Source organism: Lygodium microphyllum, chromosome 5, assembly GCF_053477565.2.
Source record: "Lygodium microphyllum isolate KBCC chromosome 5, Lygodium_microphyllum_v1.1.10, whole genome shotgun sequence".
NCBI lineage: Eukaryota > Viridiplantae > Streptophyta > Polypodiopsida > Schizaeales > Lygodiaceae > Lygodium > Lygodium microphyllum.
The window spans coordinates 42,693,647-42,714,027 of NC_141139.1; the positions used below are offsets into that span (position 1 = coordinate 42,693,647).

The 20,381-nt window shown below is 41.0% G+C and overlaps 1 protein-coding gene across 2 annotated transcripts; it reads right to left on the reverse strand.

Moving 5' to 3' along the window:
• Nucleotides 1-4,148: 4,148 nt before the first annotated feature.
• Nucleotides 4,149-9,612, reverse strand: LOC148035739 (phospholipase D alpha 1-like). 2 transcript variants are annotated; one of them, XM_087677756.1, is made up of 4 exons: nucleotides 8,962-9,612; nucleotides 8,515-8,868; nucleotides 5,866-7,795; nucleotides 4,149-5,171 (listed from the first exon to the last, which is right to left on the reverse strand). In XM_087677756.1, the coding sequence occupies exons 2-4, from the start codon at nucleotides 8,653-8,655 to the stop codon at nucleotides 4,735-4,737; spliced, it is 2,508 nt and encodes an 835-aa protein (XP_087533882.1). In that variant the 5' UTR covers nucleotides 8,656-8,868; nucleotides 8,962-9,612; the 3' UTR covers nucleotides 4,149-4,734. The 2 variants fall into 2 exon arrangements, with proteins under 2 accessions (XP_087533882.1, XP_087533881.1); XM_087677755.1 differs by having other exon boundaries at nucleotides 8,515-9,612.
• Between the last annotated feature and the right edge of the window lie 10,769 nt (nucleotides 9,613-20,381).

Here is a 20,381-nt window from a genome sequence, read left to right on the forward strand (position 1 = left end):
CCTGTGGTAGTATAGCGAATCCGGTTGTTACCATGGCAGGACAACCTATTTCTATACCTGCTAGAATGGCAGATTTGCCAACTTTAGGTTTTACCCTACCCATCTTTAATGGGTTAGTGAAGGAGGATGCGGAATTTCACATTAATAAGTTTCAAAAGTTGATGTTCAATTGTTGTATCCAAGATGAAGAACATTTAATGATGTTCTTTAACATGACTCTCAAAGGAAGAGATGTCGTATGGTATCAAGAGGTGGGAACCATAACCACTATTGATTTATTTTTTGAAGCCTTTCAAAGGGAGTTTGCCCCTGAAAGGAGTGGTCAATATTGGCTACATTTTCTAAATGTGACACGTCAAGAGCCACATGAGGATATCCGAACATATGCCAAGAAGTTAAAAGAGGTCTTTCGCAAATCGCAAGCCTCAATCCCTACTCCAATAGCTGGCCAATTGTAATATTTCTTGCATGGTCTGGATTTCAATATTCAAGTGAAGTTGAGTAGTGTCACTTTGCCGCATGTAGACAATACCATTAGACGAGCACAAGAATTAGAATCCTGACTACAAGCAGCCTATGCCTCTCAAACCAATCTCAATATGGGTCTAGTTTTGGGAAATAATTTGGCATTGACCAATGGCAATGGAAGTCAAGGGATAGCTATAACTAACCTGAATGGGAGAGGAAGCATGGTCCAAAATGTGCCTTTATTGCCAGCTCCTCCCATTTTGACTATGCCTATGGCTAGTTAGCTGGCTCCATCGAATGTTGGAGGCTAAGTATTGAATCCTAACATTGTTCTTGTGAGTTAGCAACAACCAATGCCCAATCAAATTGTTAGGCCACTAGAATGACCAATAGATGATCATGGCTATGAGTCAAGTGTATCAAATGTCCTTAGTGAAGTTAAGGACATGATGAAGCACTACCTTGACATGATTTTCGAACAATATAGACAAATAGTTGTTGATGTTAATTTCCTTAAAAAACAGCAAAATCTGATAGGGAGTCGACTCCTTGAAGAGGGTGCACCCTCGAGTTTAGTTGTAAATGGTGTGGCGGCCAACACTACCCCCGAAATTGTCCAAAGATCAAATGTGATATTTGTGGGAAGTCCGATGATTTGGCTGCCACTTGTTGGAGTAAGAGTAGCTCTCTCTATCAAGGTAGTAGACAGCCAGGTCTTGTTAACCACCGCATGCAAGGGAACAATCTTCAACAAGATGATGGGCTGAAGCAAATCCTTCAAAGAGGTAAGGCTATTGTAGAGGAGTTGCCTAATGGCAGTGGAGTTAGCCTCATTGAGGCTGTATGGGTTAATGGCACTAAATCTTCTAATCTACGGGCCGTTATGAGAGGTCAAAAGGGTAGAGAAGGCGATAGAGATAATGTCAAACATGTTGATGGAAACCCTAAACAAGACAACAAATGGATGCAAGTCCTTAACCACAACATGGAAGGGGAACCTTTAAAACCTGTAGGGAGTAAAGCCGATGCCAAGAAGGATAAAGAATTACCAAGGAGGAAGGCAAAAGCTAAGAAAGAAGCACCAAAACTAGTTCAACGACCAAAAGAGACAATGGTTTGGTGAGAGAAGAGAGCTCTAGCGAATTATCAAGAATTCGATTTGGCAACCTCTCTTTGTGAAGTTAAACCAAACATGAATCTCTTGCAATTAATTAAGCTATCTCCAGGAGTGCACAAGGAATTTAAAAAGATCATGCGTACTAGGTATATCGTAGAACCTCTGGGCATAGCACGAGTAGGAGATGATTGGTTGGAGCATGTTGAAAAACATTGCCCAATGGTTGCAGCCTATGTTAATGGAATACTAGTGGATCATGCTACCGTAGATACAAGATCATCTGTTAACATCATGAGTTCAAAATTGATGGAGAGGCTGGGTCTAGCAATCCAAAAAGACACCTCCACAATTTTGCGAATGGCTGATGATAGTCTAAGGCAACCTGAAGGTTGTATTACCAAAGTCCTTGTGACCGTTGCTAATGTGGATTGCACTATGGACTTTAGGGTTATTAGGTTCATAGAATGGCCAAGATATCAAGAATTGTTAGGAAGGCCATGGATCTTGCAATCCGACTGTCAAGTGGATATACCAGTTGGTTGATTGATATTTAGTAGAGGTGCCAATCGCGTAGTAGTTGATCCTTATCCTGAGTCTCCTCAAAGCAAGAGAGCTCCTCTATCCTCTACAGAATTAGAGACATTAGAAGATGCATATGCTAGTGAGACGCCATCAAGTGATGAATCTAAAGAAGGGTCCACTATAGATGACATCTATCAAATAACTCTAAATGAGCCAATAGAGCCTCAAGATCAAATAAGAGACGTGGATGTGATTGAGCTGGATCTTGGTATGCCAAATGATCCGTGACCAATTAAATTAGGGTCCATGCTTAGTGTGGATGAAAGGGAGGACTATGTGTCCATTATCCAAGATTTCTGCGACATCTTTGCCTAGAGTTATGATGAGTTGAGAGGTATTCCTACTAGCATGCTGTTCATACCATTTCTCTAAAGGAAGGTAGTCATCCTGTGCATCAGATTGTGAGGTGTATGCCTTTCAAACTGAGGGATGGGTTGTTTGAAGAGTTACAAAAATTGTGAAAAGCTGGTTTGATATTCCCTATTTAGCACACTAAATGGTGTTCGCCTCTACTGTTATCAGGAAGAAGAAAATAATCAAATCCAGCTTTGCATAGACTTTAGAGAGATAAATAAGAAGACAATTAAGGACTACTGCCCGTTTCCCTTTATTGATCAGATTTTGGACCAGTTAGTGGGTAGGGAAATATATTCGTTCATGGATTTCTTTGTGGGATATAACCAGATGGCGATTGCATAAGAAGACAAGCTTAAAATGACGTTTATTGTTGTCTTCGGTACCTTTGCGTACCATGTGATGGCATTTGGTTTATGCAATGCACCTAGTTCATGGCAATGAACAACAAACAATACCTTTGGTGACATCTCCCCTAAGGAGTTGAAAGTATTTATCGATGACTTGGGGGCAGCTACCATAAGAGAAAGGCAGTTGATTATTTTGCAGAAGTGTTTTGAGCGTTGCAGACAATTTTGCATATCTCTTAACCCACAGAAGTGCGTTGTTGGGGTGCCTTATGAGCTATTGTTAGGTCATTGTGGTCAGTTCAGTAGGGATCGCAAATGACCCTAAAAAGATCAAGGTCATAGTCGCCATGAGTCCGCCACACACTCCGAACGAAGTACATAGCTTTCTGTCATCTATGGGATACTACTAGAGGTTCATAAATGCCATGGCAGAAATAACGTTGCCACTAACGAATCTATTATCCTTTAGCTGTCTATTTGAATGGAGTGACCCGTGTAAGGTAGCTTTTGATTATGTGAAACAGGAGCTAGTAAAAGCATGAGTTTTAAAAGAACCTAAAAGGGGCAAATTATTCTATATATTTTCAGTAGTCACCATGCATAGTATCAGCTGCTGCTTATCCCAAATCTGGGAGGAAAAATGGTACCATCTGATCTATCCATAATGTGCCAATCTGGACAATGAAGAGCACTAGATTGCAACAGAATCAAGGTAGAACTCCCTATCAAAGTAGTGAACAACAGTAGACAACCTATTATCCTTGTATAGATCTATCCACAATAGTCAAAAGTTTCCTAGTAGATCAATCCCTCTTCATGCATCCCTCCATATCTATTAGTCTTCTTCTAGTGAACTCCAATTATACCTTAGCTTCTTTGTTTTTGTGTGTGTTTGTGCCTCAAAAAGCTTTCTTTTATGTTTATTTCCCTCGCCCTATAGGCACATAGATGAAATTATGATATGAGATAGAATCCTGTAAGTTTTTTAACATGTAGACATGAAACAATAGGACAACATCACCTTTTTGGCCCCTTTACCCTAATTTATATAGCATTTCAAGAGATCCAAAAGTGTAGAATTTGCCTCTTTTGACTACCCATCTATTTGGGAATGGAAGGACCATGAGAATTTCACTTTAGTGCTGAGAGAGAGAGAGAGAGAGAGAGAGAGAGAGAGTCTGTGATGTCAAATATAGAGTTCTAACATCCTACAACTATATGTATCCATGCTTATATAAACATATATTTTCTAATATTTGGAAGGGGGGAGATTTTGGGGCGAGGTCTATAAATGAGAAATTTGTTGAAAGATTTTGAATTAAGGGTATGAGGGTGGGAAATGTGACAAGAAGGGAGGTGTGTAGATGTGGTTATCAGCCACACCTGAGATTTAAAATAATATACATCACTAAGGTGGTCGAAGCACCTTGGAATCATGAATCAATTTGGTTAATGAAATTACTTACAATCGTGAATTATTATAATCCACGTCTATATACATGTTTTTTGTGGGTAGTGATACATGAATATAATAACCGACTGACAAGCTAAACAAGCTACACAGATTATGAAGAATGTGAAGGGATTAAGGTCTTGTTTGGTGAGAGACATATAAGAATGTGCCCTGTCACAGAGGCGATGGTGGCTAATCCAAGTGCTGTCGTAGCCCATATGCCCTGCTTGTTTTAGAGCACCACCAATCAACCGTGCTGAGCTCTCTCATCAGATGCCTGTCATTTGCACTGGCTTGCATTTCCAATGTCTTCATGTCTCAGCACAGTTTTGGGCGCTCTGGTTTGGTTGCAGGAGTCTGCTGATAGTGTGATGAATCTAGTGCACATCAGGAGTCTGCTGATAGTGTGATTAGACTGTCAATAGTGATGGGAGGACGTCGGAATGTGTTCCGAGCACAGGAGCTTTAGTATCAGGGAAGTTCTCAAAACCATCCACGCTTTTCACCTCCCCATTTGCCAAGACAGTGATAGGATAAGCCAAGAGATGGCCAGGCATGTCGATAATCTTCTCCCCAGAATACCAATTCCATAGCTCTTCAGCTGTTCTTCGGACTGCATGAACACATTCCAGAGTCTCTGGGTACTGAATATTGCTCAACCTTCCCAGATGCTCATACCACAGGGACATTCTGAAGCCATGGACTTGACCTCGAGGTCGGGAACTGAATGGGCCATCCATGGTATGCTGTGGCTGATATGCACCCACTGCGATTTCGGAGTCGCGTGCGCCATCCATGGAGCGTTGATTGCAATTGGCTGAGCCCACAATGATGTATTCATCATCCACTGCATTTATTTAATGTCAGGCAACATTAGCAAACATCATAATTGTATAACCTCTATGTTCCTGCACACACCTACTTTAGAGGACCCAGCATCAATGCATTCCTTAACAAAGTACTCTCAGATAAATTTCACACCACCTTGTTGATAGGAGTACATCCAATGCAGTCCATGGCAGAGCACTCCAAGCCAATACATTTATAGATAATACTACTATGGATTCAAGGGAAAACCTATCCTCAATAAAGAGATCTGCAACCTGTTGTAAAGCAAAGCAAATAAACCAAGAACTAAAACCTTGAAATGCTTTGTATCACATGAAGTTTCTGGCATTTTCCCATGTGGGGAAAAGGGCTCTATTCCCTTGTTTTTGCCTCTAGCATTCAACACTATGAACTTCTTCCCAGGAGGAACTAAATACCAAGCTAGGTGCAGGTGGGGTAGAGGACTACCATTTCCCATCCTAGCTTCAACACTATGAACTTCTTCCCAGGAGGAATTAAATACCAAGCTAGGTGCAGGTGGGGTAGAGGACTACCATTTCCCATCCTAGCTGGTAGCTCCCTACCCCTGACCACACCTAGGTAGGCATGTGCTCCTTCCCTCGTAAAAGCTCATGATATTATTATATTTCACAATGTCGAAATTATAGTGGGACTTTACCGAAAACTTATTGTGTATACGCTCACATGCTTACCTATCATAGTCTTTGCATGCACGTAGATCATAAACCGTCGATTCACTTGGGCAGAGTGATAGTCTGTGCCTTCTTTGGGTGCTTCAGGGGGCTTATACTCATCACCATGCCGAACTTCACGGTTGCCTAAACAAAAGAAGTTGAGGTAGTCTGTGGGCTTGGCAAAATCAGCCATGCCTTCCTTTTCCAGGGCTAATGCTATACGCTTGTACATCATTTCCATGGTCAGCCTCTGCCAGTACAGAATGCTCTGGACTGTACTACCCTCAGGCACGCCCTCTGGCCACATTGGGATAACCACATACACAGCAAACCTCTCACCTGCCTCAATTTTACTGATAATCTTAAGGGTGAGCTCCATTGGAACCAGGTGAATTGCTCCAGCATCCTGATGCGAGCTCCAAGAAGCAGAGCTGCCAAGAAAATACTGATTTTCCATATAGATGAAGTGCTTGGCCCGCCGGATTGCACAAATGTAGGCATCTTGTATGCTTCTATCAATGACATTCTCCTTCCCTGTTACAAGACCCATTTGCGCTGCTAGCTCAGGTGCCTGTCTAGGAAAATTCACCACTGCACCTTCATCAATGGAGCGAAAAATTTGTGCATTCCAAGCTTCCTGATCATCATCTGCAATGACTTCTCGCGGTGGCCAGATATTGGTGATGCTTTTGAGAGGAAGGAGTAAATTCTTCTTCCCCTGTCTCTTCCACCTTTGCTCAAAATTGAAATGCACATCCCAAGCAGCAAGGCCTTCAATTCTAGAATGGACATCATGCCAGGGCTCCCTTGGACCGCCTTGCTTAAGTGATGCCCCATCAAAGTTTGGCTGATGGAAGTCATCTTTATGAATTGAGTCCAGGGTTCTGAAGAGTGAATGTGTCTGATTGTCGTAGCGGCCATCACAGAGATCGATACCGCCCACAAAGCTCACGAGCTTGCGCTCTACTTGCTCCTCCTCAGAGACTGCCACATCAACAACCACAGTTTTCTGATGGTGAGTGAACATCCACCCTATCTCGATCCCTTGGACAGCAGTTGCTCCATCATCAGGATTGCGAGGGCAGAGGATGCAGTGGACTTTCGAGCCTCGGAAGTAAGCACCTGTGTCTTCATCATGGGTGTGCATGATTCCTGTTGTTTTAGCCCCAGGCAATCCCAAAGAAACAGAGGTCCTATCATCCCATACAAGCAGCAACACCCTCACTCCCTCATCTGCTTTTTTCTTGAGAAGCTCCCCTAAAATCAGACCCTCTGCCCCTGGAATCATCCTCTCCTCGTCCCTAACCAATGCAATCTTTGTATACACAGACCATCCTGCGATGTAAATGAAGTGCTTGGCTCCTGAAATAGCCTTATAAATGTCCTCCCAGCACCTACTAGGCTGGTAGAAACTCCCACCACTCAATGGTATCTTAGGCATGAAGTTATTGAGCATGTGGGCATCTTGATATAGTGTTATTTTGTTGCCTCTCTCTTGTTTGAAGAAAGTGTGGTGAACTCCTGTAAACTCACTGCCCTTGATCCCTGCCCCCCAGCTGGGATCTATTTCCACACTCACAAACTGTAGCTTGACATGGATTTGGCCTCTTATCTTGCCAGAGTGCTGTTCACTGTAGAGGTCATACCAGCCATCTACTACATCTCCAGATAAGATTTGGGTTACAGGAATCTGTGTTACACCAACTACGACAGCCCCAATTGTTAGCTGATCTTTCACCTTGATGGTGACTTGATCTGTCTCATATGCACAGAAGACATGGAAAGGTTGGTTCCAGACAGGAGAGGAAGCGGAATGTTTCTTGATCACTGTCCTGGCCACTGTTGCTGCACCCAATTCTATGGTTGTGTAGAGTTTGCTTGCTCCCTTTCCTATACTCGTTATCTCTTCGATTTCCTCAATCATTTGCACATTGTAGCATGTGCAGAGCTGCCAGAGTGAGCCAAGACAAGCATCAAGCCATGCGAGGCTATATAGCAGTGAGCATTTCTTAGTTTGAAACACATACAATTCAAAGGACTCATGTGCATGAGTTGTGAGGCAAACTTTGGACTCTCAGACAAACGCAAGACAGTCTTTGATCATAGGCTATAAACGAAATTGTTACTGAAACAGATGTATTCAAGATAGAGCTTAATGCACCCCAATGCAAAGTCACAATCTCTGTCATAAGCTGTCCTGGTGTGCCGTGCATGCATTAAATATGAGGAGTGTATATCATTTGTATTTGATGATCAAACTAGGAGTGGTTTGGGGATCAAAATAGGAGTGCAAAAGAATTCGAGCTTATGCTCTGCATCATGAGCAGTTTGTAGGTTTTCTGGTCATATAGAGCTAAAATGACCTCGGTTTTTCATGAACACTGAATATGAGTACTGGCATTCCCACACAGAACTTTTCATGCACTGCAAGCACACGGGCAATTCATCATAGTTTATGCCTATCATGGCACCCCACTGGGATCAAAAAACTAAGCTAGATCCACAATCTTCTCTGAATAAAGTTGCACAAAGCAGGCCAATTCAGCACACTGATCAGAAATAAGATAGCACACAAGCATCACAGAACTGCCCGGACTCTCTAACATTATACCAGCACACTGGTCATAGAATTTGAGAGGATCCAACTTGCTAGCCAAGGTCAGTCACCTTGCGAAGAAATTTTGGGGTTCTGCGGTGCTCATTGACGAGGTTGGATGCCTGATAGATTGTTGCAAGAAGGATACCATGTACAAGGGGAGGTCCCATTGGAGCTTGAACTTCTTCAAGTAATCTGTGGGGAGGTCCCATTGGAGCTTGAGCTTCTTCAAGTAATCTGTGGGGAAATGGTCTGCTCAGGGCTTCTCACGGCTGGAGGAGAGCAGGAGAGGGCTAAAAGGGGGCGTCTTTTCTGATCTAACGAAGCCTCACTTCCAGAAGAGAGGAGCAGCTTCAAATTTCCAAAGGTTTTTGCCACTTCCAGAAGAGAGGAGAAGCTTCACATTTCCAAGGTTTGCCTTCTATCTGATCTCCCAAGGCTACCACTTAATGAGAAAAAAGAGATTAAAATACAGCAAAACTTTTAAAACAGGGAATCAATTTAGTATTTTCTTTTACCCAGACAACTTTGTAAGTAATATGGTTCTGTGAGACTGAAGGCAAGCTTTTCTGTGCAAGCCAATCAATTCACTTTCTTTCAATCCATGGTCTATTAAGCTACACCTCTGAAGAGGAAGTAGCAGAAGAACAAGAGGAGGGGGGGGATTATGAAGCAGGGCTGATATGAAAGGAAGGATTAGAGGAGGAGGAGGAGGAGGAGGAGGAGGAGGAAGAAGCAGAGCTGGTATGAAAAAAATCCAGCAGCAAAGCAAATTATACAACTGGTTATCTTGGAGATACAAATCAGAGATGGATACAATGGTTCCTATCAGTGAAGTCAATTGCAAGCTTATGGAGAGTATGAATAACAACGATCAATTGTATGCTTATAAAGTATTAATAACTATGGTACTGGATTGAACAGGAACCAAGAACCTTGATCAGCAAGATGAGTGAATCGTCGGATTCAATTTACTGTTATCTGGGAATGGGTCACCATTAATCTATATCCCTAAAGAAAAGGGGGGCTAAGGATCTAATTCAAGCTGGTCGCCCCGGATATGATCGAAGTAGCGCCTATAAATCGACAGTATGATACTGTTTGTATCACGATTAGAATTGGAAAATGAACGTTGATCGTGACGACGATGTGCAGATTGTGCCTTCCTCCAAGGCAACCAGCGCACGCCATCTGTCCCCCGCTGCTTTATCGACACTCCAAATGTTCCCTTCACCCTCCCTTTGCTTGTGACTAGTGCCATCTCTTGGGAAAAAGTAAGCTTTCGGTTGTGGAACATTACTTTCAAGCGAGTTTTTTTCACCACGCGAGGCGCGATTCTACCAAACAGTCACAGTCATAACACATCGTAGCGTCAATTATTTATTCCTATCCATATTATTATTTATTCCATCGTAGCACCAATTATTAAATTATTTATTCCATATCTATTGGTGCGTGCCAATCATTAAATTATGCCACTAGGGTTGTAGCTCACCTGGGTTTTGAGTGTGGGTTGAGCTCATTGGATGTGTGGGTAACATAGAAGGGGTCTCTATAATCTCTTCACTAGCGTTCTTCGCGCACAAGGAGGGATGCAAGGGAGTGAAGCTGCCTCGCACAATGGGTAATGCTATCACAAAAAAACATCACATGCTTTACTCTCCTCTACTCACAACCCCTCTATCTCTCACCCCTTTTACACCTCCCCCCTTTGTATCTACACTCACTCACTCAATCACTCTCTCCCTCCCTCTCTCACCCTCTCTCTCTCTCTCTTACACACATGTATAAAAGGCTAGATATGCATTTGCATCAAGGAGTACATAGACTCATATATACATGCAATGACCATGCACAACAATTAGAAGTAGCTCTAGATGATCTCCCTCCCCTGGTCTATGCCTCTCCTTTGTTTGCGACCCCTCTCCCACAATTTTTACATCTCTCCCTATCTTTTCACACACACACACACACTCTCTCTCTCTCTCTCTCTCTCTCTCTCTCTCGTGTACACATACATAAAAGGATAGATATGCATTTGCATCTAGGTGTATAGAGACTCACATATGTATACAATGTCTTTTATGCACCAAACTTATAAACTTTACACATACGTACTTTGCATGATATCTAGAAGTAGCTCTATATAATCCTTGGATGTTGCAATTGGAAATAACATTGCACCAAACCATAAACAAAAGACATACAAAATGCATATTTTGTATCCTTGAGTGTAAGAAACCATATACTTGCTTACTATATTCTCTCTATCCCAAATCTCTCTCACTATTTTTTGCCTCTTCCTTCCTCTCCCTACCCGTCTTCACCCCCTCTCTCCATTTGCGACTCTTCTCACATCTATCATCCTCATTCCCTCCCTCCTCCCTTGTTATCTTTCTTCTCCCTCCAAAACCTCTATCTCTTCCTCCCTCCCCCCTTTTCACCTCTCATTCCCTCCCCTCTTTTATCCCTTTCCTCTACTCTATCTCTCACCTTTTTTACACCTCTCCCCTCTCTATTCATACTCACTCACTCACACTCTCCCTCCCTCCCTCCCTCTCTCTCTCTCTTACACGCATGTACAAAAGGCCAAACATGCATCTAGGAGTACATAGACTTATATATATATGTAATGACCATGTGCCACTATTGTAGTTGCACCCATACTTTCTTTGCACAATAGTTAGAAGTAGCTCTACATGATCCTTGGATGTTACAATCAGAAATAACATTGCTACATTGAAATGAACCGGAAACTCTAAGCATATCCAAGCATCAAATACAGACTCTCAGCAGTATTAACAATCCACACAGGTGAAGCAAAGCCCAAAACCAAAGCTTGCTCCAAAGCCGATAACTTTGTACCATAAATCCAAGTATCAACAAACCACAAAGTGTCACTTCTTGATTACACCTATGCATCTACATCCAAACGCTACAAAAATGTTGAGACTTCCCATGGGGCCTAACCAAAATGAAGCTTTCTTTTCTTTGAGGAATCACTGGGAAAATTTCCATTCTCCAACACAGCATGCTCAGGTGAACCAAGTCCCATTGCCACTCTTCGTCCCGGTGATGGTACAGGGAACATGATAGTCTTTACTGTCTTTCTTGCACCTAAAATTTTAAAATCCCACAACATAAACGTGAACACATCTAACAATCGACAAAGATTACTTAACATTAGAATAACAGTATCTGGCTTAACAGCTACAAACCGCCTGGTAGGCATTGTCACAACTTGATGTAGCATCACAAAACAACCGAGGTCCTTAAATTCATATGCCAGCCACCCCCTTGGTATTCTATCAGTGTGAGATCATCGAAACCTCTTTTCCTACTCAGCTTCATCCATATGCACTCAAAAACACTAAGTATACCCACAATGCACCACCTCAATAAAGACTGGAAGTAAAATCTCTATATTGACATCATCATATAAACTCTCAATGACCCTTGCAAGCGTTCTTCTTATAATATCATGCATTGTCAATGCATACAAGATACACTGCAGTTCCTTCTGATACTCAAAAGCTGGATAATAGCCCCAGCTTGGAGTAGGCATATGCAAAAGTCAAGCAGACACTTATATACACTGTAGGAAATATATACTCAATTACCACCGAGTATATGCCAATCAAATACAGCACAAAGGCCATTTCACATATATGCCAAGCAGGGACTACAAAGCCATTAAAATTCAACAGATATATCTCTGCAAAAATGCAAGCATATCATTCCACCCTCCAAAAAATACATCTCTATATGCATCTTGCAAAAAAGCAATGCACCTTGTTGCATCTTCTGAAGTACATCCTTGTACACAATGTTCATCGTGACATTCACAATGCTTCCATCCTCATCCAATAAGACCCTCACACTACATGAGGATTTCACCCTTGGAAATGCAACATACAACTGTCCATGTGTAAACACTGATGTCTTTAAGTAAAGACCAACAACAGACAACGTATGGCCTTGCGACTTATTGATCGTCATAGCAAACACTAGTCGAACAGGAAATTGTCTCTGCCTCATAGTAAATAGATATCGCAAGGTGCTAGGAATAAAAGTGATCCTAGGAATGAAAACTCATTCCCCTACATTTGTCCCTGTTATTATCTCAGCATCTATCACCTTTTTATTGAATGCCTTACATATCAACTATGTACCACCATTACAAAAAACTTTTGTTGGATTTAAGTTCCTAAGCAGAATAATAGGTGCATTCATCTTTAGCAGCAAAAGATGGGGAGAAAATCCACCTCCAAGATCTAGTGTATTTAAATACTCTACACAGTATAAAAATGAGCTCCGTCTTTGCAATTGAATCCACACTATAGTACTGTATAACTTCTCGTGGCATCAATTGCAATGCACAATGATTCAAAGAAGTCATCTTTGTATTCCGCACTGCAAGTATAGCACACTCGCTAAAATATGCTCCAAAGTTTCTCACCATGGACACTTCACCGTACACACTATTAACCAAGTTTTTGATAGAGTGTCCTTTCAATACCATACTAGATGGAATATGTAACTTATCACAATTCTCCGTAATACCCACTCCATCCCCTATCCCTTGAATCCAACTAATAAATACATTATCCATTATACCACCAACAGTTGACATCCTCATATTCCCAGACAACCTTAGCACCTTAACATACTACCATAAATGAGAGTAACATAGTGCCGCATTGACAATATCTTCACGGGAGCCCTTCTTCATGACGGGCAGCATCTGCCTAAAATCACCTCCAAGCAAAGTGACCCTTCCACCAAATGGTTTATCACAACTCATAACATCTCTTAAAGTTTTATCAACAGCTTCAAATGAAAACCTGTGCATCATGGGAGCCTCATCCCACAAAATGAGGCTCGATTGTCTGAATAGTTGAGAAAGGTCACTCTAAATAGGAATATTATAGGTGGATCGATTACATAAATCCAATGGAATTTTAAACCTCGAGTGAGCAGTATGACCGCCCTATAGAAGCAAATCAAAGAAATGCCAGATGATGCTGTTGCTAATACTATATGACGATCACTACGCAACCTAGCAAGCAAACACTTGTAAAGAAATGTCTTTCCAGACCCACCGGGACCATCCAAAAAAAAAACATCCCTAGAGTTTCCACCAATAGCACATATAATTGCATTATATGCAACTCTTTGTACGTCATTCAACATTGCCTCCATAGAAACACAAACTCTACATTGCTCTAGTATATCATATGCATATTCATCTTCTAAAAGAGGGTTAGCACACAACTGAGAGACGAGGTTCTGGCAATCCATCAAAGTCAGACAATCTTTGCCCATGCTATCGTAAAAGATCCTAAAGATGTAATAAAGCCTTGTTTGATGCCTCTTGGTGTAGAACTGCAGAAAGATATATGCACATGCTCTAATTGTAACTTATACAAAATATCCTCTACCATTGGTGACATAAACCTATCCCAAAGCTGACCAGGCTGTGTAAGCTCACAGAAGACCAAAATTATAGCAAAACAAAGTACGCAACTGGGTACCAATTTGTACAAATGCAACTTCTTCCAAGCACACAACACACTCAGCATCACCTTCTAACATGCCCTTTGCAATACAGGCTTCCTTAAAGGTGTTCTACACCACGTTTCCAACAATACACAAATCATCAAAAGACATACATCCTCGAGACACTGACAAGAACATTCGCAAGTAATAACTCTCATCAGATGTGGGTGGCACAAAGTATATTCGACCACACATATTTCCACGCTTTCTCTTCATCCATACCTTTCGCTGTGCATTCCACACCCAATACATCGAGAAGTCTTGATAGCGAATAGCTCGAGACTTTGGATGAATACGATTGCACACAAACCATTGCGTAAGAGTAGTTTTCTTGATATCTTCATTCTGCATAACATCTAATATATTGTATGTATCTTGAAGCACCACATAATTCTCATCAGGCAAGTGCACTTGCAACCACTGTATATCACGCTTCTCATTGTGTAATGCAAAGTCATATATTCGCCAAAATGCTTCTGAAGCAGAAACATACTATGCATCTAAAAAACTATCGATCTCATCCACTTCACGAAAGGTGGTACCATTTAACCCTGATTTTCCAACATAAAATTTAATGCTTGCACGATCATGTCCCTTGTATATATACTTATACAAATACTTAACAACTACCACTGTTGGGCATACCTTAATATTTATATGTGCATTATATTTTTTACTCAAGTAAGGATTTTATGGAACAATCCATCGATTATCAATAGTATTACCCTTTATTGTGACCGTCTTTCCATAACCTCGTCTTCTATAAACAGGATAGCCAGAGCTATCAACAGTTGTTACATTCAAAAACCTCTGAGGGAATTTTTTAGTGCATCGACCATTGCGCATGCAAGGGCTCTTGGGATTCATTGCACCGCAAGGGCCATGCACATTGCATTTTAAGATAGTTTCAAACAAAGCTTAGAACTTTACTTTATCAAGAAACTCAACACAAACAAGTCCATCATAATGGCATGCTTTAGAGGGTTTAAAAGGGTGATCCAAAATTAGCAAAGTATGAGAATGTGATAGCCCCCGCTTTTGAAACTCAATCACACTAACATAGCCTGCAACATTCCCAAACAGATTCCTTTTCAACAATGTATGCATCATATTAGCATGTTTTTTATGGAAGACTCAAGCAGTCAAATCAAGACGATCATAAGCAGTCTGTCCAGGCAACAAAGCATTAGTTATCTCTAACCACTTTGGATTACATGTCATCATGATAAAGAGATCAAGTTTTCCCTTACTGCACACTATAGCCATGGCATCCTGATACAACTAATACATGTGCCTTGGCCCACCAGTAAAAGAAAATGGCAAAACCACCCTTTTACCAACAGGGGTACCAATAATTCCCAATGGCCCATCATGTGCCTTGGCCCACAACTCATACATGTGCCTTGGCCCACCAGTAAAAGAAGATCGCAAAACCACCCTTTTACCAACAGGGGTACCAATAATTCCCAATGGCCCATTATCCATCACTCCCATCATATCTTCTAAGCCCTTATAAACTTTCGAGCGTAAAACTGATTGATTCTGACAACACCAAGCCAACCTTCATTGCTCTATGCTATAGTAAGCATCAATAATAAATTGTTGCAACAATCGACCACCTCGCAACATGCACACCTCAGTGTCCTCACACACTTGTCGAAAAGCATAAAATTGCATCTAAGTAACACAGTCCTTATTAGATAATCCACGTATATTAATTGGAACATTAACACCACTATAAGGTACCTTTACATGCCAACCATCATCACCTATAGGAAAAAGAAGAACGTATAGCATTGGCATATATGCCCTATGCAAGTTTGAAATAGCAATTAATCGTCCATCTCGACCATAAACATGTATGTCTCGACGATCAAGAGTATTCTCATCACCTTGTCAACCTCAATTGCCACTAGAGCCGAGTATTTTCTATTAGCATGTTGAACCCCAAAAATAGTCATTCTCAAATCATTCAAGGGATTGTTTTGCAATTGCATACCCACAGATCTAAAAGCTTGTGCATATGCATTGTGTTGATGCATCATAGACTGAAGCTCCCCAAGCAAATTTGGCAATAAATTAGGCATAACATCCAACTGATTAGATAACTCATGCTCAATATCATAAACATAAAGTTGTGCAAATCTTGGCATTTCCTATTGTTGCACATTAGGAATCAAAGGGCCTATATGATGATAAATGGAGCCATGCACTCTAAAGGTATAAGAATTTCCTACAATAGACAAAAGCTCATCAACATTGGCACCAATTGACACAAATGAAATATCACTATTATATTCTCATATATTATTCTTAAATACTCTACTTTGAGGATGCATACCATGCAACAAATCATGCAATAGCTGTGGTGGATATTGCAACGGTGGCAACATTAGTATTCCATTTTGACAACAATGTTTACCAAACAAAACTAACCCTTGCACTTGAGTCTCACATCTCCACAATTTAGCCGAACATCGCTCACACATCTTAGAAAGACTCCCCATGGAATGCACAATCTGGTCTTGAAGTAGCAATATTGTAGTTACAGGATGAATATCCATTGTAGGCAAAGCATGTAAAATGGAGCAAAAACCTCCATTTCGAGGACTAAAGGTTGGAGCATTATTGAAATGTGACTCATTAATCACAAGATTTTCTAGATTCTGGTGATTTTCAGCATCACAATTATAATCATTAGCAACTTGCTGCTCAATCAAACTGTGAAGTCCCTCATGAATCAAGCTACCATGATTTAGAGCCTCTCCTTGCAAAATGTTCTGACACTCAACTATGGTAGAGCACATCTCTTTGTGCCCCCTCAGGTCATGTTTTGCCATTTGAGCCCTAAGCCTAGCAACTAGGCTTATCCACAATCTGCCCGAAGGCTATCTAGCAATCCACAGGTATCACTAATCCAAGTTTCCCCCCATAGACTAGTATGCAGGCCTCGAGATCCAATCCCGAGTCACGTTAGCCTCTTGTGCAGGGCCCAGAAGGTGAGGGATTTACAGCGAGAGCCCCCTCTGGCACCCAAGAGTCCTCCTGCTCCAAGTAGCGATCAACGGAGAGACCTCTCGCAGCGGGTTCGGTCCACTTTCCTGACGCGGTTAACAACCCCCTTGGTTAGGGTCAGGCAGGCAGTCGGGGGTAACTGAAGCTACCTCTCCCTTCAGGCCATCAACCTGAAGTATAAATATCCATTTATCTTTTAATTCATTGATCAAACAAAGCCAAACAGTGCTCTAAAAGCTGTAGCAAGCACAAACATTTCCATTGATCGTTTTTGTTGGCAAACTGCTAAGAAATAAATCCTTCCTTTCGAATGCATCCAACGCTCGATCCGGGATGACTTGCAACTTGGTAAGATCCTCTATATCCTGGGTTAGGGCGTACCCTATCAACCCGACTTGGTCTTAAGTTTATCAGTTATTTCAGTTTATCAGTTGGTCTATTGCTTCTAAGCAATCTTCTCTACTCAAGAAATATACTAAATTAGGATGATTATCCATCCTCTTGCAAGATAACTTGCGTAATGACTTGCCAACCTCGTTGCGAGAATTTGACCATTCCCTTGTGATCCAATCACAAGATCATATGACTCCACACTTGCTGCGCAAGTGTCACATAGAACTATGAGACTTATTCTACTCATTGAAGGGAATCACGAAACAATCTGTTTCTGATTACGTTAGGCTGACGTCGTCAGTCCTAGAGTTCCAAGTTCCATCTCGTAAGATTCTTAGGGACAAACCCTAGTTCACTTTCAAATTACATTTCACTGTCCCTACATTTCGGTGAAAGTGGGCAAGTATTTAGGGTATAGGAGTTTCAGTTTTAGCAATATGTAACGATTAGGTTACGTATTAATTCCTAGTGAATTTCCTTGGAATTTAACTCATTCTAAACGAGTACTCCGGAGTTTAGGTGTTTAGGTTTGTGCCAATTTGTTTATCTCTTGGAGATAGTTACGTTAACATTTCATAAACACATGACTCGTTGTCTACGCGTAAATTGATTTTCAACCTTAACTTATCGATTAAGGTCAGGCATAGGTTAGGTTAATCCCAACTAATCTTCCTATAACTTTGCGAACAAAATTCACGCTAAACAAGCAACCTTTTTCTTGATAATTTATGCAGTTGACAAACGATAATTTCCTAGATTTATGCATTGTAAGAATCATTTCATGCCTTGCACTTTCCATGATGATTCCTTGCGAAGAGGATATGGGTCAATAGTGTGATATGCAGCTTATACTTCCAGGCTTAAATGAAGTATACTATTTTAATGGGCATTAATCTAATTTTTAACTCATTTCAAGGCATAAAGCTATTTGCTAGAAATGCATTTATGCTTCCTTTATTTTTGCTTGTTTTATTGAAAGTATTAATGACTAAGTTCCTTCGTTGTGAGCATTTAGGACAAAAATATATCCTATTTCCAACAATTAACCTTGCATGATTGAATTACAACAATACCAAATAAAAATTAGGAAGGAATACCTGGGCTTGGGGTGAGATGTCCATGTGGATGCCAGGAGACGACCCTCCCGCGGCTACGCCTTGGACTTTCTTAGGAGGCATCGCAATTTTAGTCTTTCCGTCGTGGAAGCAGCTTTACAACTTCCTTTTTGAAATTCAACCATGGCTCCCTTTTTGCAATAACTTGCACGGTCCTTTACAAGTTTCTTTTGCTTCCCTTCGTGGAGACTCTTTGAAGGGATGGGTGTGTGGAGAAGGGAAGAACCACGGAAAGGGGTCTAGAATCCGAAAAGGGAGTATTGTGAAAACCCTCCGCGAGTAGGGCTCTTTTTTACACGAAAAAAAGGGGCCTAATGGGGGTTCAAGGGGGGAATTTCGAGGAGGGGGTTCACATCCCACCCATCCTCCCTAGGAAAAACCATGTTACTTTTAGAGTCTCTAAATAAAGTTTTGACCCTTTCTTTGTTGCCAATCTCAAATTCATCCACTGATTCATCTACAACTTCTCCTAAAGATACTATTCAAGGATCTCCCAACTCAATATCCAAATCAAACACAACATCAAAAGGAGTCAACTCCAGACTCATAATACCACAAAAACCAACAACATACACAAATGGGGTCACTCTAGGACACCCAGCCACATCACTCAACTCATCAATAATACAAGACTCCATCGAGTCTTTCACACACAAAGAGTGGTAAACACCTTTCATAGTATCCTTACAAGTAACCTCACAAGAAACATCATCATTACAAATAACATCTTCACAATACAACAATTTTGGGTCTAAAACCTCAACCAAAGACTCCTTAACTACCAAATCCCCTACTACCTCTTCCAACTCTATTTTCTTGATTTTAAACCGCTCTTCCCTCAAATTCTCAATCCTTTTTAAAGCCTTACTCAAATTCTCTCTCACATCCTTATCAATGTCACTCTTAAGATCCTCAAAACCCCAATCAGAATCATCACAAACAACATCAAAACCTTTAGGAGAACTCAAAGAAACTAAAAGACTATCAGATGAAGTTTTCTCTTCATCATTGTTGCCTAAATCAACCAAACAATTATCTACACAACTATCAAGAAGCATGAGGTTAGGTCTACTCAAAACCACATCATCAAGTCCACAAACAAAAGTCTCTCCAGGGCTACTCAAAACATCACCAACCAACTCACAAGACTCAACTGAGTCAACAACGCCAACACCAAAATCATAACATGAGTCAGAACCTAAAAGCTCAATACTCTCTTGATTAACAAACTGATAACCAAACTCAACAAACCCATCAGGTAACAAATTTGAACCCTCAACTTCATCTTGAAAACTTACAGTTTCTAAGCCCTCCCCCTCATGGTCTTCTAACAAACTCAAAAATTCATCCTCTATTCTCTCTTCATCTTTCAAGCAATCAGAACCATCTATACTATCACCAAGGCAAACAAGCTCACTCTCTAAATTGTCTTTACTCTCTTCAACACTACCATGACTATCAGAATTTTCATCACTCCTTTTCTCATAAAACATATCAAAACTTTCTTGACTCATCCTCTCCCAAAGAACATGAATACTCTTGGTCCTTAAAACAATATGGTCTCTCCTTTTCTTCTTTACAACTAGATCCATCACTAGCTCATCTCTAAAGTCCTTAAGCTCCAAAGTATCATCATTCAATCCCTCTTCTTTAGTTAAATCACTAATCACTGAACTAGAAGTATCCGTGGTCAATGGGTATGAATTCACACTCCTAGACTCTTCACTCCAATCAGTCAAACAAGTATTTTTCTCCTCAACCACCCTAGGGAGTTTCTTCTCACAGACTTCAATTGATTTCTCACAAGTCAACTCATCTCTCCTAAATAGAGAATATAGTGTACTTCTCTCAGGATA